The 15,829-nt window shown below is 46.4% G+C and overlaps 1 protein-coding gene across 7 annotated transcripts in view; it reads right to left on the bottom strand.

Moving 5' to 3' along the window:
• The window catches only part of arhgap44a (Rho GTPase activating protein 44a), an 82,219-nt gene that overhangs the window by 5,059 nt on the left and 61,331 nt on the right, over positions 1 to 15,829 (bottom strand). For 3 of the 7 annotated variants that reach the window (XM_084371701.1, XM_084371705.1, XM_084371700.1), the window contains 19 exons: positions 15,269 to 15,388; positions 15,088 to 15,164; positions 14,836 to 14,947; positions 14,567 to 14,643; positions 14,368 to 14,482; positions 14,138 to 14,206; positions 13,205 to 13,286; positions 12,636 to 12,763; positions 11,733 to 11,844; positions 11,184 to 11,265; positions 10,912 to 10,992; positions 9,550 to 9,663; positions 9,375 to 9,466; positions 9,115 to 9,298; positions 7,333 to 7,350; positions 7,041 to 7,229; positions 5,383 to 5,895; positions 2,286 to 2,431; positions 1,695 to 2,096 (listed from right to left, as the gene is read on the bottom strand). In XM_084371701.1, coding sequence (XP_084227827.1) covers positions 1,695 to 2,096; positions 2,286 to 2,431; positions 5,383 to 5,895; positions 7,041 to 7,229; positions 7,333 to 7,350; positions 9,115 to 9,298; positions 9,375 to 9,466; positions 9,550 to 9,663; positions 10,912 to 10,992; positions 11,184 to 11,265; positions 11,733 to 11,844; positions 12,636 to 12,763; positions 13,205 to 13,286; positions 14,138 to 14,206; positions 14,368 to 14,482; positions 14,567 to 14,643; positions 14,836 to 14,947; positions 15,088 to 15,164; positions 15,269 to 15,388 — 2,713 coding nt within the window. Of the gene's footprint in view, positions 1 to 981; positions 1,035 to 1,694; positions 2,097 to 2,285; positions 2,432 to 5,382; positions 5,896 to 7,040; positions 7,230 to 7,332; positions 7,351 to 9,114; positions 9,299 to 9,374; positions 9,467 to 9,549; positions 9,664 to 10,911; positions 10,993 to 11,183; positions 11,266 to 11,732; positions 11,845 to 12,635; positions 12,764 to 13,204; positions 13,287 to 14,137; positions 14,207 to 14,367; positions 14,483 to 14,566; positions 14,644 to 14,835; positions 14,948 to 15,087; positions 15,165 to 15,268; positions 15,389 to 15,829 lie in introns of all 7 variants that reach the window. The other 4 variants (XM_084371703.1, XM_084371704.1, XM_084371702.1 and 1 more) reach the window with 4 other exon arrangements.

Genomic DNA, 15,829 nt, shown 5'->3' on the forward strand with positions numbered 1-15,829 from the left:
ACGGCTATCACTTTAGCTGTTAAGTGCTAAGTGCACTCAGTCTGAAGTGGGGATGGATCTATTTCCCCATCTGCTCCAGTTGTTTAAGAGAACGCTGCAACACCGTCTTGTTGTGCAGCTCCAGAAATGTGATGCTGATTTCGAAACTTCATCTGACTTTCCATCCGCGTGGGCCGTGAGCTGATAACCACTGAATTTACATTTATTTTTGGGGTGAACTTCTCCTTTAAGACAACAACAACAGATATTTTGTCAGGTAGAAAAATACAATAACAGGTCAAAATGACTGCACAATGACACAGTACTGTACAACAATGGCCAGATAAACCAACACAGAGGCAACAAGATGTGTGTGGATCTCTGTGGAACAAATGGCACCAAGACACCAAGTGGGCTTGAAGTAACAATGGAGATCTCATGAGGACCGGGTTCAGTATTTGCTCTTATTGAAGATACTCTAATGTGCTGCTGCTGCTGTATTTACTGTAAGCAGCAGCTCCAAGCTGATGACTACTCCTGTGTAGGAATGAGATGGAGCGTGGCGGTGTAGTAAAAAGGGAGCAGAGGTTATAAAAAAGCGATGAACCTGCCAGAGGAGGACCGGGGGGGTTACCTGTGGCCCCCTGATACCGGTGGCAGGCGCGTTAGAGAGAGAGGAAGGGGGGGGATGTCTGCTGGCGTAGGGCTGGGAATGGGGAACGAAAAGGAGGAGGGGGGCTTTAAGGATGGACCTTTGTAAGCGACGGCGTCTGCAATGTGAGCGCAGTGTGGTGCACTCTGGGAAGTCCTTAAGCCATGCGGTATCGCTTGAGTCAAAAAAACGCCAAAGAAAGAAAGAAAATCGGGAAAATGTTTTCCGATTGAGAAGCTACTGGTTGTAGGTGTGTTTGAGGCAGGCTGCAGGAGACCCCAGAGGCAGCCACAGCACGAGGCCAGGCAGTGAAGATGGAGCGCATGGGGGGCGGGGACGGTCTGGCTTACCCTAAAAGTCCCCCTCACACTTAGCCCACACTGAATCCCCTGGCCTCACACAGCTGCAAGGTACACAATAGTAGCAGGGGGAACAAGAGAATGATAAATATAACAGAAGTGACAGAGTGATCGGTATATAATGACAGAACACCTCATCATCAGAACATCATACTGTAGTTAAGAGTGTGGGTTTTTTTTGTCTGGCTACGTTTTCCACGCCTGCTACGCAAAAAAGTAAGAGAGAGAGTGGACCGGTGTGAGCCTCTGACCTACCTCTGCCGAGTGAGGGTCTGGGTAACACAGATAAACAGAGAGCACATGATGAATCTAATGGCAACTTCCATACAAGCAGGACGAGCTATGCTTCTCTGATGTTTCCACACATTACCCAGAAACATCATCACATAACACAAGCAATGAGTACATAGGTCAGGAGGTCTGCTCGCTACAGTAGCACAACGAAAAAAAAGACCGCTAATATTTACATGGCATCATTCTCAGGCATCTGTGTCTAAAAGGCAACTTTAAATTCATTCAGACATTCGTGTGGGAACAGTCAGTAAAGGGGAGGAGGGATCTGTTTTATCTACAGCGTCCTACAGAGTCCTACACTCGTCCGCCGTCTCCATTGGACAGAGCCACAGCGAGTCTGAGAGAGGGCCGCTGCAGCCCCACCTGTGGCGGCGGCGGCGGGGGGGTTGTTGCCAAGGGGTAGTGATTACCTGTAGACATGCTCTCCCCAGGAGACAGTCCATCCAGGAGGCCCTGCTCCAGGGGCTGGGGCACTGGGGCCATGCCTGGGCCAGTGAGCAGCGGAGGGGCTGTGGGCGGCTGAGGAGGGGGCAGACTGGGTCTCTGCCTGGGCTTTGGGGCGGGCCGCGACTTGGTGAGCGTTCCGGTCAGAGAGGGCGGGGACGAAAGGGAGTGGGGCGCCCCCAGTGGGGTCTGCCCGGGGGAGGATGGGGGCACTTGCCCTGGAGGGCAGACCAGTCCATAAGGGGAGGGAGTGCTAGGAGGTGTGGGGGACAGGCTGACAGGTGACGGCTGACCTGTGGACTGGTCGGACATCCCGCCGGACTGGCCGTAAGGGACCTTGGGAGGCACAGGGGCCAACTTCTTGGAACCTGGAAACACACAACACAGTCACGTCACCGTCTGCTGCTGGATGTTCTTTAAACGGGAAGAAAAAGGTCGGTCGTCACACTTCTTTCACTTTCATTTACAAGATCTAATAAAGGCGACAGCCGGCCCCGTTTCTCCCCGACTGACGAATGTCATTTTTAATGTCAGCTCAGATTGAGGGTGGTGCCGACCTTTGCGCAGGGTGTGTGGACTGTGCTCTGTGGAGTGGGGGGACTGGCTGCTGCTCTGAGGACTACTGCTGGGGGGGACAGTAGGACCTGCCACCTGGATGCCTTTGTGTCCAATGACAGGTGAGAGCTCTTTACTCTTCAATGAACTGAAAGAGACAGGCAGACATTAGTGTGTGAACAGAGTCAGACAGACAGTACGCTCATAAACTGGGTCAGTACACCTCATTATCACCACCACCATCATCATCATCATCATCATCATCATCATCATCACTTATGAGTGTTTTACAAAGTTCACTGTAACCAACTGTAAAGATTATATCAAGCAGGGCTGCAACTGACCATTGTTTTCATTATTTTCACGATTAAACGATGAAGTTTAGTCCATAAAATGTCAAAAATGAAAAATGAAACATCACAAACACCAAACAAACAAACAGTCCAAAACCCAAAGACTTTTCATTTACTGTCAGAGGTGACAAAGAAAAAGCAAGAAAATCCAAGAGAACCAACAAATGTTCGACATTTCTGCTTGAAAACGGAATAAAACTTTTGATAAATGATCAAAAAAGTTGGCAATTAAATTTGTTTCAATCAACTAATCAGTTAATCGACTAACCGTTCCAAGTGTTTACAGACCAAACAGTGTCACACGTTTTTAAACGCCTCCTTTTTAACAGTTTTTAGACACAATCGGTGCACAGAAGTTCCTAAAATTGATCACAGAGAAACCTAGTAGTGTATTTGTGACATTCTTGTCTTTTTCATTGATGAAAAGGTCACTGACCAATCAGGAATTGTGAACGTGGACTAAAATAATAATGTTAGATGCCATTGGCATGTCAATTAGACAAACCTGATCCGAATTTCACCATTACTGTCACATCTAGATCCAGTCAGATGGATGTTATGATGATTAATTAGAAAAATAATCAGTTTTAATAGAATAAAGAAAAAAAAAGTTGCAGTTGGACAGAGTTGTCTTCACTCTACGGGAGCCTGTAGCGCTCAAAAAGGACGTTAATGATGTCGCCTGAGCTGCACACCAGCTGAGATCTGAACCGAACCACAACAAAGACTTCTTCCCTGCATTAATGAACAGATGGCGTGCATATTTGTATCCTGCAACAAATAACAGGAAGTAGCATGAACGCGTCTTTGGGGCAGAAACACGTTAATTAACTGAGCTCAGTATCGGGTTCATCATTTTAATTAGAAAACAGACGCTAGCAGCAGTCGAGATACTGCACGTAAAATATGAAAATATTTAATTTATTGATTAACGTACTTATACATTTCTTACTAGACTGTATGGAAAGACAATAAACATGATTAATTATGATTGTTTATTAAGATATGATGTTAAAGACACCAGTAATATGGGAATAACATTTTATATACCGTACATTTCTCTTTCCCTGCTTCCTGCTTTTAAAACACAGTTATTACATTTGAATAAACTTATTAATAATATATAAAACAATAATATAGACAAGTATAGTTGCTTAAGTCGTAAGAACTCGTGCCCACAAAGAGCGCCCGTGCTGCAGTATGGTCGTCACATTTAGGATTATGTGACATCTAATTAACTGCGATCCCCTGCAGGCCCCTCTGAGCCGCGCGTCCACAGAAAAATAAGCCGTCTGAACGTAGAGGGAAGTCAGAGAGATACCGAATCACAAGAAGAGGGACGGTTATGAAGCGGGCTCGCTCTGACCGCTGACAAAGATTGGCTGTAATGATTCACGCTGTCCTGCGAGGTTGTAACACCAAAGACTTGTGAGTCAGGAAGCCGCCACAGCCGCTCAGACGAGCTCAGCACTTTGGAGTCGAGCTGGAAGATGCTTATACTGCACGAAGATATTCTATACTGCAGCTCGCAGGACATTAATGCAAACTGGATACTCCGTTATTAACCCTGATAATCTTCATTAAAGGGACAGTTCATCCCCAATCAAATACGAATCTTTCCTCTTACATGTAGTGCTATTCTTAGTTCTTACTTATTGGTGTGAGTTGCAGAGATGTCTGACTTCTCTCTTATATAATGGAAAGAGTTGGCTCTCGGCTTGTGGTGCTCAAAAAACACATTTTAAAAACTCAACTGCAACGTCGCTTTCCAGACTTCATGACCCTGTTACTCAAGATGATCTGCAGACCTTGCTGTGAGCAGTTTCAGGAACTATTTTCTTAATGAATCATCACGAACGCTGCTTCATTTGTATATCAGGATCGTCCCAGAGCACAGAGAGGGCGCTGTTCTGGCAGGTTAGGGGTGGAGAAAGGTGTGCATGGACCACATCGGACTGTGCCTGAGTACTAGGTAGTCGTGAGGTAGTCTAGCTCAGGCCTTCAGCGCTAATTTACTAGCTAACAGCAGCTGCAGTTACATAGTTCTAGTTATACATAGTGCACCTTTAATATATTACAAAATGTATTTACAGATAGTGAAGCGGTAAGCGCCCGCACAAATTAAGCCAAACCTCATAGAATGAAGCGTGCATCTACTCATGGATGAGATGCTAGCTGACTAAGCTAACTAAGCTAAACTAGGAGGAAGGACAGTCCCTTTAAAACATGTCCTTCTGCACAGTGATACAGAAATAAAACACTACTCGAGAGAAGGCAGACATCTCTACAGCTGATGTCTAAAACATCTGGCAACTCCACCAAAACAACCTGTAAAGGATAAATAAAAAAAATGTGTTTTTTTGATTTTGGGGTGAACTGTCCCTTTAAAAAAAACGTGATGCTTTCCTTCTGCTGGTTAGTAAAAAAAAACTGCTGCGAACTGTAGAATAAATACATTCATATGCTATATTCGATAGCCATATGCAGCCTTGTCCATGTATTTATACCAGCATGAAACCGAGCGCTACATGAGCCAGTAACATCCTCAGTTGCCGGGCAGCCCCCGTGAGAGGCTTCCCTGCACAACCGGGATGTTACAGAATCTGAAGTCATGTCGTCTGAAGGGGGGAGGACTCAAACCAAAAAAAGCAAAAAAGAAAACATGAGCCAGCGAGCTAGAGGAGAGGAGAGATACAGCTGCCACTCTGTGATGCATCCACAGTGGCCATGGGTGTGTTGTAGTTACCTAGTCAGCCTGGGGGGTCCTCTCTCTCGGACACACGGACAGGCAGCCCACGGCGGGGGCGGGGGCGCGGACGAAGGGAGGCTAGGGGGGTTGCCAAGGGACTGGTCATGGCGGGTTAGTACCAGGGGGGTTTTGATGTAGAGCGGTGAGGCGTTAGTGTCTGCTGGGGCGGCATGCGACATGTCACCAGGCGGGCTGTGCTTGGGGAAGTGCAGACAGCTGGGTTTGGGGTTCGAATTGATGTCGAGTGACGAGGAGGAGGAGGAGGAAGAGGAGGAAGGGGGCGGGGCGGGGGGAGTGAAGCCAGACCAGCGCAGCGGGGGCGGGGGCGAGGCGGGGGGCTGGGACTCTGGACCCGGCGCCACGGGGCGAGCGCAGGGTGGGGGTTTGGGGTAGAAGTGGTGCGGGCCGGCGTGGCACGAGGAGGTGGGGTAAGGGGGGGGTGGCCGGTCCTCCCCCTGGGGTGGGTGGGCATGAGAGGTGTCCGGCCGATTGGGCGACACGTTGTCTGAGCTGTAGATATTAAGAGAATAGACAGCACAAAAGAAACAGCTCTGGTGATTGAACAGGGAGACGCATTGGAGCGATATAGGATAAGCTGTTTTGATGATCAGGGTGTTAGTGTGTTAGTCGGTCCGAAAGCCAAAAACAGAAGAAGGAAAAAAAAAAAACTGCATTTTTAGGGTGGGTGGTGGGCACCAAGCTTAGCACACACTCAGCTTAGTGCAAATACAAAGACAAGCACAAAGAAAGAGCAAAGGAAAAGAAAGTTTTATTGCCAAAAGGAAAAAGAAGAGTGTGTTGGACTCCCTCTGTGAGCACCTTGTGTCTGCACACTGCATGGAGCTGTGAGGATCTGTCTCTGCACCTTACAGTGTTATCAAGCTGAGCCCATGACTCAATATCTCCTCTCTGCTGCTGCTGCTGCTGCTGCTGCTGCATAGAGGAAAGAAACCCTATCTGCACTTTATCTTACACTATATGACTTATTTGCATGGCAGGTCCTGCAGCCAGCCCAGGGCAGTGTGAAACAGACACAAAACCCTTTCATCGGCTGAAAGAGCCACAGGAGAGGAGGAGGAGGAGGAGGAGGAGGAGGAGGAGGAAGAGGAGAAGGGAAGCCAGCCAAGCCAGAAGCCATATTATCTCGTGTCTGCCACACGGGCAGAGCCAGCGACCATGAGGTGATTATTCATGTGTTTAACTATGATAATCATACCAACAAATGGTGAAATCAGTCAGAGTGTCAACAGAAAAAGGAAATAATTCACGACCAAAGCTGAGAAAAGCCAAGCCACGACAATGGGAGATTGGAAATATTAACATGCTCGCAAAAGGACTTGCGGATTGAAGCTTAGTGCACACAGTGTACAGAAAACAAAACTTCTACACAGTATTTGGACTAAAACCTTTAAAATGTCATTATCCTTTTTGAAAATTTTAACCCACAGTGACATCAACCTGACAAAACAAACAACAGGGAGAACTGAAGAGACGTGGAGAGTGAGAAACCGAAACAATAACAGAATGAGACATGAAGGTGATTAACACGGCCACACAGCTCAGAAAAGTTACTGATGGTGATGATGATGATGGCGATTAAAAAATGGAAGAGGAGTGGAGGAAGAAGGGGACAAGCGTCTCCACTGCCGACTTACCAAAACCTCTCTCCGAGCGGAGGCGTCGCGGACGGGGACGTGGCGAGCTCTCCGGGCTGCTCGGGGATCAGCGTGTCGGCGGGAGAACCGGGGCCTTGCATCCCGGGAGGGGTGGAGGAGGCCTTGCGGGCCAGCGTGGCCGAACCCTTACGAGACACCCAGGAGGTATCCATAACCCGGACGCCCATACTGGAGACGAACACATACAGGAAGTCACACATTATGATGAAGAAAGAGGCAGAGGAGGAGGGGAGGTGGTGAGGGAAAGGAGTGGGGAAAAACGTGGGCGTACCTTTGTATCTTCCTAATGCTGCGTTAGTAGGGGAAAGAGAGGCAAAAGGGAGATGAGGTCAGAAGTAATGCAGACATGAGTTCACAGTCACACTCTGTATACTGTATGTGGAGGGGAGGTGAGATCCACAGAGGCAGGGAGGAGCTGCAGTGATGTTTCAGAGGTGAGGAGACGTCAGGACACATAACCAGCCTGCGCTGATCTACTGAGCAATTAAAGGCCTGTTTGTTCAAATTAAACCTGCTTAGTCCTGCAAACACACACAGAGCGGATGCTTTTCCCTGAGCTAATTGTGCTAAACAGATAAAAAGCTATTTCCTATCAACCCATATTAGTAGCTGCTGAGGAGACACTACAGATGAATAGGGTATAAAAATGAACTAATAGATATAAATCTTCTGTTGATTACTTCCATTATGACAGTTATTTTTATATTAAGCTCTGTTAGCGCAGTTAGCCATGCAGCTAGTGGTCCCATCAGCGATTCTGTATCTACTCTGCCCAGACTTGGAGGTCCAACTAGGGGAGTGTTGGTTGGTGTTGGTGTTCACACCATTAGCACAGGAGCTCTGGCCGGCTGGGTGGAGAAGGATTTTTTTTAGGCTTGGGGAACCACAGACGTCATTAAAATTACATTACATTGTATCGTATCGTATTGTAGCGTATCTTTTTGTAGCATGTCGTATCATTGTGTATCGTATCGTATCGTATCGTATCGTATCTTTTTGTAGCATATCGTATCGTACATATTGCACCTTAAAAGATAAAATGAGTAACAATCAAGTTACATCTTAAAGCGACTCAACCTTTGTTATATATTTTGATGTATCCCAAATGTTTCCAACAATGTTTAAACAGAGAGAAATCCACGTTTCACTCAATCTAACGCTGCGTTTCATTCGGCCGCCTGTCGCTTTAACATCGCGATCTAAACTTCTTTTGAATACAACTTTAAAACATTACCTCATCCGATATTTATGTCTGAATTACTTCAGATAGATTGTTATCAACAATAGTGGTTGTTAAACAAAGATAACAGCAACTCCCATGATCCCTTGCTAAATTTACATTGTCGAACAACTGTATGTCTTTGTTTTAACTGACACTATGTAAATAAATATGCAAACATTTGCACACAGAACATACTGATCTGCACTAAAACAAACACCTGAATGTGTCTTCTGGACAAATGGGATGCACAGATTTATGCTGCCTTCACCAAATGTGATGAAGTATTTTGGTGAAGGCATTGGCTTTTTTTTTAACTCTGCCAGTGTTTTTCCACCGGCTGCATGAATGACTCAGGCCAGGTGACGTGCTAGCCAGACTGTGAAGGAGGAGCTGGGTGTGGGAGGATGGAAGATAGCCCTGAAGAAATATTTCCTCAGAATAAAAAAGATGTAACCAGCAGTGCTCCATCGGAGACCCAGACGATGACACTCGAGGCAATTGAGCCCTCATGTATTCAAATGACACTCAGCCTTCTGCATGCCGATCGGGGACGTAGCTAAAATTATCGACAGGTGAGATATATACGGTCCGATCCTCACCTCCCTGTAGTCTGTGGATGCATTTGACTCACGGGAGCGGAAAGCTTTTGGTTACAGGATGCGTAAATACACCACAGAGTTAATGGGTTTTTAATGTGCACGTGTCGCCGGCTCAGATATGAGAATCAAACATCAGATGCCTGCGAGGAGGCGTGGGCGGGAAAAAGAGAGAGAAGCAAGGAGAGTGAAAGAGTGAGAGGTGGGCAGCAGAAGGATGCAGTTGGCATCATACCCATCCTTCTTGTAAAACTCCAGCATCATGTTGTCCGTGGCAACGCTCAGTGGGCGTCGGCTCTGGTCGTGCTGCTGCTTGCGCTCCGATTGGTCCATGTCCGGGGAGGGCATGGAGCTGTAGTTGGAGTTGTGGTTGGTGTGGATCGGGCTGCCGTAGCTGCCGGTCAGGTTGAATTCAATCTCTGAGGGAGGGAGAGGACGACATCAGCGTACATGTTACAGCAGGACATTATCACAGACATATTACATGATCCCGACCTCCAGGGAAGAACCAGTCAGCGTGCTGGATGATGGGCTCAATGATGCCGACGATCTGCAGGGACAAGGTGGTCATCATCTCCGTCATGTTCCTGGAACAAAGAGGAATAAGTGAACTGCAGCAGGATCCTCATGTGACGAATGTATAACATGTAAAATACAGTTCAGTACATACGGTTCTGTGTGCGTCCAAAGCAAGTTAGGGCCCAGAACAATCGCCATGTTACCAGGAGTCATCTTGTTGGCGTCTTGGTAGTCGCTTAGCTTGGCTAAGAATTTGACGAGATATCTGAAAAAGTGCATTTTAAAACCAGTTCACACCTCATGAAGACCTTTTATTAACAGACAGAGCACGAGGTGGAGCTACTCGACTACATCATCAGAGCTGTGTTAGTCTCACAAAGCCAGACCTTTCTTCACAACGCTGTGTCAGCTCCGGAGAAAGTTCTGGCTGCATCATCATGATTCTGGTACAGGGGGGGAAAAACCCACTCTGGCTTGTTTGTATCTCTTGCAACCAATCACAATTATGTAGGACGGCGCTAAACCCAGGGTGCAGAATAGTGTCAGTGGGAACGTGAGGAGCTGAGCCCTGGCACTGAGAAGGTAAGAGCTGCTAGCTCGTTGGTGATCATGTTGGGTTAACTTGGCGTTTTCAGCGTGTATGTTGCTAGCTTGGAGGATGTTGTTGTTGTTGTAGAGATTTAAAAAATGGAGACACCAGAGGGGGGAGTGCCGACTGATATAGGCGCCCAATGGGAGGCTTATACAAACAGCCTACATCTGCTGAGTCAGACTGTAGCTCTGCACATCACAGCCTGTGTTGGTAAGTAACAGCAGCAGCAGTTTAAACCTGCAGATGTAGATATTTTGACATCATCATAATGAAAATGATTACTATGCTGTAAAACTCTCTGGTTACATTCCACGTCTCTTATCTGACTTTTCCTCGCCCCTTGATCCTTTGCTTTCTGTTCGGCCATCTTGCAGATCGTCCCAAAGCCCTTATTTCTGCTCCGAGGAGCGAGGATGTATGTGAGCGGTCCTCCTGGAGGACTTTCAGCTCAACCGTGAAGTACATATACCCCGGTTATCCAACTAGCATATTTGAACAAGATGGCTGACGTTCCCTTCGTAAGAAAGGATGTCTCATTACTCCTCTCCTCTCTCTTTGCATGGTTTCCATTCTCTGTGCGAGGAAAAGACGCAAACGAGGGAAATGTGGATGCAATTAAGGAGGCTTGAGACGTATCCATCGTCTGCAGGTGTCAGTATATCGAAGGTCGACCACTTTCTTTGCCTGTAGGTGGCGCTTGTTGGGCTGAAACTGATGATCTGGTTTCATTAGTTTAACAACATTGTCTGGGCTCAGTTTTGGGTAATTTGCGTCAATGACTCAGCTGTTCACCGTTTATTTTTCGGGGAGTTTCTTCTTGGCTTCTCAGAGAGCCTGACGAGCCAGCGAAACGTTAAAATCTTTCACTGCTTCTCAGTCTTTCGGTAGAAGTCGGGCCAGGAAAGCTGGAAAGCGACTGACCTGAAATTGTTCAAGTTGTCTGTGGGGAGTTTTTCACACGCTGCCATCAACGCCTGTAGTCTCTTGTCCATATCTTGAACGCTGGAGAAATAAAAAAGAAAAAATCATTAGAGTTTCCAGTCGCTCCACTTCTTAATAAATGTCACCAATATTTCATTTTGGCAGTTTAGACCCTCTGAATAAAAGACTTTTGGACTGTTTTTCCATTTTCCATCGTGGCCAGTGGCACAATTCAAGAAAACACTTTTAATAAGAAAACAACAACAACTCACTTCGAGGCCTGAATCCATTCATCATAAAGTTCAGTGGTCATCAGAGGCTCGGGGAGCTCACGGAGGTATGATTTCAGAGCCCCTTTGGGTGAGAAAAACAGGGAGCAAAAAAAACGGGTTGGCTCTTTTTTTTTCACTGCCGAGGCTGTGCCCCATATCTCCACTCCCCCCCTCCAGCAGGCCCTCGCAGCCCAGTGCAGCTGCCAGATTCAGATTGCTCAACACAGATTTCATGCTAATGTGTGAAATGGACGGCGATATCAGGACAAAAAGCCTTCGGGAGAAATGAGCACTGAGGGCAGAGCTGATGAAGACGGCTCACTGACTGCTCTGCTCGCCTGGAGAAGCACATTTTCCGCCGACTAGGTGCAGAAATCTGAAAACTTCGGTACAGTGCGACGACCTTTACGTGAACCGCTGTGTGAGAATCTTTGCCTTTAACATAGATGTAGTCTACAGTTGTTCTTCCTAACTCACAATGACAGAGTGTAGGGGGTTGTTGTTATGGAAATGTGCTTCGAACAAAGCATCTGTGTGGGCGTAGTTCACCTGCGATGGCGTGCGGGTCGGAGGAGTACTCCTGCACATCCAGAACTCCGCAGTCCAGGGACGCTTTCAGCTTCTTCAGCTTGGAGGCTGACGGAGCCACTCTGAAGAGGCCCTGCAGCCCACACACAGGAAACACACAATCATGTGTGATCATCAGCGCTAACGTGACCCGTGCATACATTCTGCAGCCTCCATCGCTGCGCACTCGACACTATCGATGATACGTAACACAGGAACATACGTTACAGCACGTTAACTGCAAAACATGTCGACTATATTTATAATTCTGCTATATGACACTATCAATTGTGTCGGCCTATTTACCACAAACAAATAAAAAACCATGGTGAAGATGATTAGTGACCTCGATCTCACAGAAATGTTGTTTCCTGTTGCAAAGACGCTGCCGCTCGACCTCGCTCTCCTTCCTTAACTGGATTTGATTTTAATTTAAAGGTCAAGAAGATAAGAGTCAGTCAGCTTTCCAGTCAAACAAGGAGAGAGAGATAAAAATCAGCTTTAAACTGTTTACTGAATTTTACAGAAGCAACAGCAGCCCTGTTCTTGAAAGTGGTCTGTTGTCAGATACACAGAAATAAAATGTAACATTTTGAACATTTTGAACAGGATGTCTGGTGCTGTGCTGTGTGAGTGTGTGTGTGGGTGTGATTGGTTGAAAGCTCGTTCTTTTAAGATGTAATTTGTAAGAAAACGGCCAGAATTCAGGGGCGGCATCACCGCTAACTGCTGCTCACAATCCACCTTATTCCCAGCACCCGTGTGTGTGCAGGTTATGGCCACTGACACGTCCTGTCACTGAACTGCAACAACAGCTTATTAATCTAAAATGCTGCTAAAGTTATGTGCACTATATCTGTGTGTGTGTGTGTGTGTGTGCTTTACCTCCTCCTGCATGCCACACTCTAACAGCATGGTGACACAAGCCTCGATGGGGAAGGCGATCTCTCTCCCACTAATATTCAGGTGCTCCTCCAGAGACTTGCCAAACGACGGCTTCTCCACCCACGCCTCTGCAACACAACACGACACAACACAGCAGCTCCGATCACAAACAAACCTACGCATCACAGCTGCGCCTCCTCCCGCCGGACCGCTTCTGACCAATGGCGGCGCAGATATCAAGTTCTGTGACGACTTTCTTGTTTATGTCACACGTCAGCGCCACGTCATCATCTTATATATTTACTCAGACGATGAAAGACGTCTGTTTGATTCAGAGCTTGTAAAGTAGCGATAGCTTGAATATGAAGGTGGATAATTATAGCTTAATGAGATTGTCATGTGACACGTCGGGGCTGCTTCTCATCTGAATATTGCTTTAGGTGCAGAATTGGAGCAGATCCACACACACACACACACACACACACACACACACACCCCCACCCACACACACACACACACACACACACACACACACACACACACACACACACACACAGTGTAAGACTCACCTTGGTGAGCTTTAATCTGGGGCAGGATGCTGTGAAGAATCTCTAATGACTTCCTGTGATACTCTGCCTGTGTTTCTATCAGCTGCAGACGGAGAGGAGAGAGTGTTCGTGCGTCACACAATAAAGTTATTACACCATTTGTAATGTTAAATGTAACCTGTGTTATCATGGGATGCAGCGATTATAGATTTTGATGGTCTGATTATAATGACAGTCTCACGGTTTCACACGTATTAAATCACATGAGTGTTTTTAACAAGAGGTTTGGTTGTATTTTGTTCCCACAAATGTTCTTTGTTGCCTCTTGTTTTTAAGAGTTGCTGCCTTTTAAAATAGAAATAAAACTGTACAAAATAATCTGTATAAATAAAGGAAATGTGTTGTTTACTTAGTCAAAAAATGAAAGAAAGAAATTACAGTGATCTCTTTTGCAGGTGTTACACCCTTAAGAGGATTATATGCTGAAATTGATCCTTTTCCTTCTTTGTTGCCTTCGGTTTAATTTGCGTTGCATGAAAACTCACAGCTACTTCGCCGGCTGCAAATGAGACATTTATATTAAATTCCCCACCGACTGAGAGTTACATTAGAAGAAAATTCTATTATTTCCAAGCCTGGGCCCGATATGTAAGGATTCATACTTTCCTAAAGTTTTGACGGCTGCCACAACGCAGCTGCAATCCTTTTGGGCAACTCCGACTGTCAAAGTTACGTCCACTAACAGTGTCGAGGAATTCCCCCTGAAGTTAAACTGGCCACTGTACAGAACCTCTGAGTGTCTCTGAGCCTTCACGGCTACAAAACCAGGACATTTTAAAAACCACAGTCACCAGTGAAATCATTTAATCGCTGCATCCCTCATGGGGGACGACATTTTTCTTTGCAGAACAGAAAAACAAACACAATATTTAATTACATTCCCAGTGTACTTACTGTCTGGAAGTAGTTTGCATAGTCTATTTCTTTGGCCACAAAACTGTACATATCTGCTGACAGCTGATCCTGAAACAGAAAGCAGAGACCGACCGTCCTTAAAGAAATGATCTCACCCACATGTGACTGTAACATCATTCTGGCACTGTGGCGCATTTGTGTCTGATGCATGCAGGAGGGATATAAATCAACAGAGAGCTTGAGGAAGGAATAACGTTCGACTGTCTCACCCGACAAATCTCCATCCGATTGGCCGCCTCCTCCATCTCCTCTCGGAGAGACTCGGATTTGGCGCCGGGCTGCAGTGTGCTCGGGTGACTGGATGACTTGGACGACTGGTGAAATCTGTGGGCACGAGGTGAAAAAGACAAATATTTAAAAACCTGAGCCTTTGTTTTTAAGAAAATGAATTTGTGGACGTGGCCTCACCTTGTCCGAGCGGAGTCCATGTCCAAGACAAGTTTAGCTAAGTGCTTCCTCTGTTTCTGGATGTTGGGGATGTCCACCTGCAGAGGAGTATCAAGCAGAGGATTAAAGTCAGCTCCGAGCGACACTTTTATGTAAATGAAGATCATACTCCGCTAACATTTTATGTTAACGACGGCAGAAATAAAAAAAAAAAAGTGACAGAGTGCGGCTCTGTGACTCCTGCCAGGGAGGTGTTGAGCTCTTAATTGGTGCAATAAGTTACAGCTCACCTCGGCGAGCACGTAGAGAGGCTCCACCACATCGCGCTCGATCTGGAACTCGAACTGGATGAGCTCCTGGGCCAACTTCTCCTCCGTCTCCCCACACAGCTTCAGCATCTTCCTGTTTGGTGAAAGTCACAGGCAATCAGAGGCAATTAAAATGCAAGGCAAGGTTAATGAGGACGGAGAAGATATCCAATAGCCGAATCAATAATTAAAGATGACTCTCGCTCTCTCTCGTGTGTTTTCTTCGTGACGTACCCCAGTAGAGAGTCGTCCCCCAGCACCGCGGCACCCTCCACCATACACTGTGCCAGGATCGTGAGCGGGAGTTTTTTCTGGCGGCAGAGAGAAAACGATATTAGAGGAAGCGGCTGCAGAGATTCACACGCGGGATGATGAATAACGCGGCGTGAGACGGGTGACGGATGCAGTCACTCACAGAAGGCGACTTGACGGATCTCTTCTCCATGTCGGTGCCCTGCTGACCCTGCAGGCAGGCCGTCAGCTTCTTGTGGGTGCTGTGCGACACCTGTTTGACCAGGTCCAGACGCTTCTCCACCTGGACGAACACACACAGCAGAAACATCTCGGCATACTCACACATACACACATCTATTACCACAGACACAACACTGCTGCTGTCTTATTGTAGAGATATTTTACAGTATATACACCCAGTTATACTCCATTCGTACTTAAAGACAGGGCTCCATTTTAGGATTATTCATCATTTTCCCAGCTAACTGATTACTCAAAAATCTATAAAATGTCCAAAGATTGTGAAAAATGCTCCAAAGTGACGTCTTCAAACCAGAGACTCTTCATTTACTCTCATAAATGACAAAGAAAAGCAGCAAATCTGCAAATGTAAGTGGCTGGAACCAGCAAATGTGCTTGAAAAATTAATTAAATGATGAGTCAAGTGATGAGTAATGGACTAACGGTTGAACTCTACTTAATTCATTTAAAAATAAATGCTGTTCACTCAGTACAAGCAGTT

This window comes from Pagrus pagrus, assembly GCF_965226575.1.
Source record: "Pagrus pagrus genome assembly, chromosome: 13".
Taxonomy (NCBI): domain Eukaryota; kingdom Metazoa; phylum Chordata; class Actinopteri; order Spariformes; family Sparidae; genus Pagrus; species Pagrus pagrus.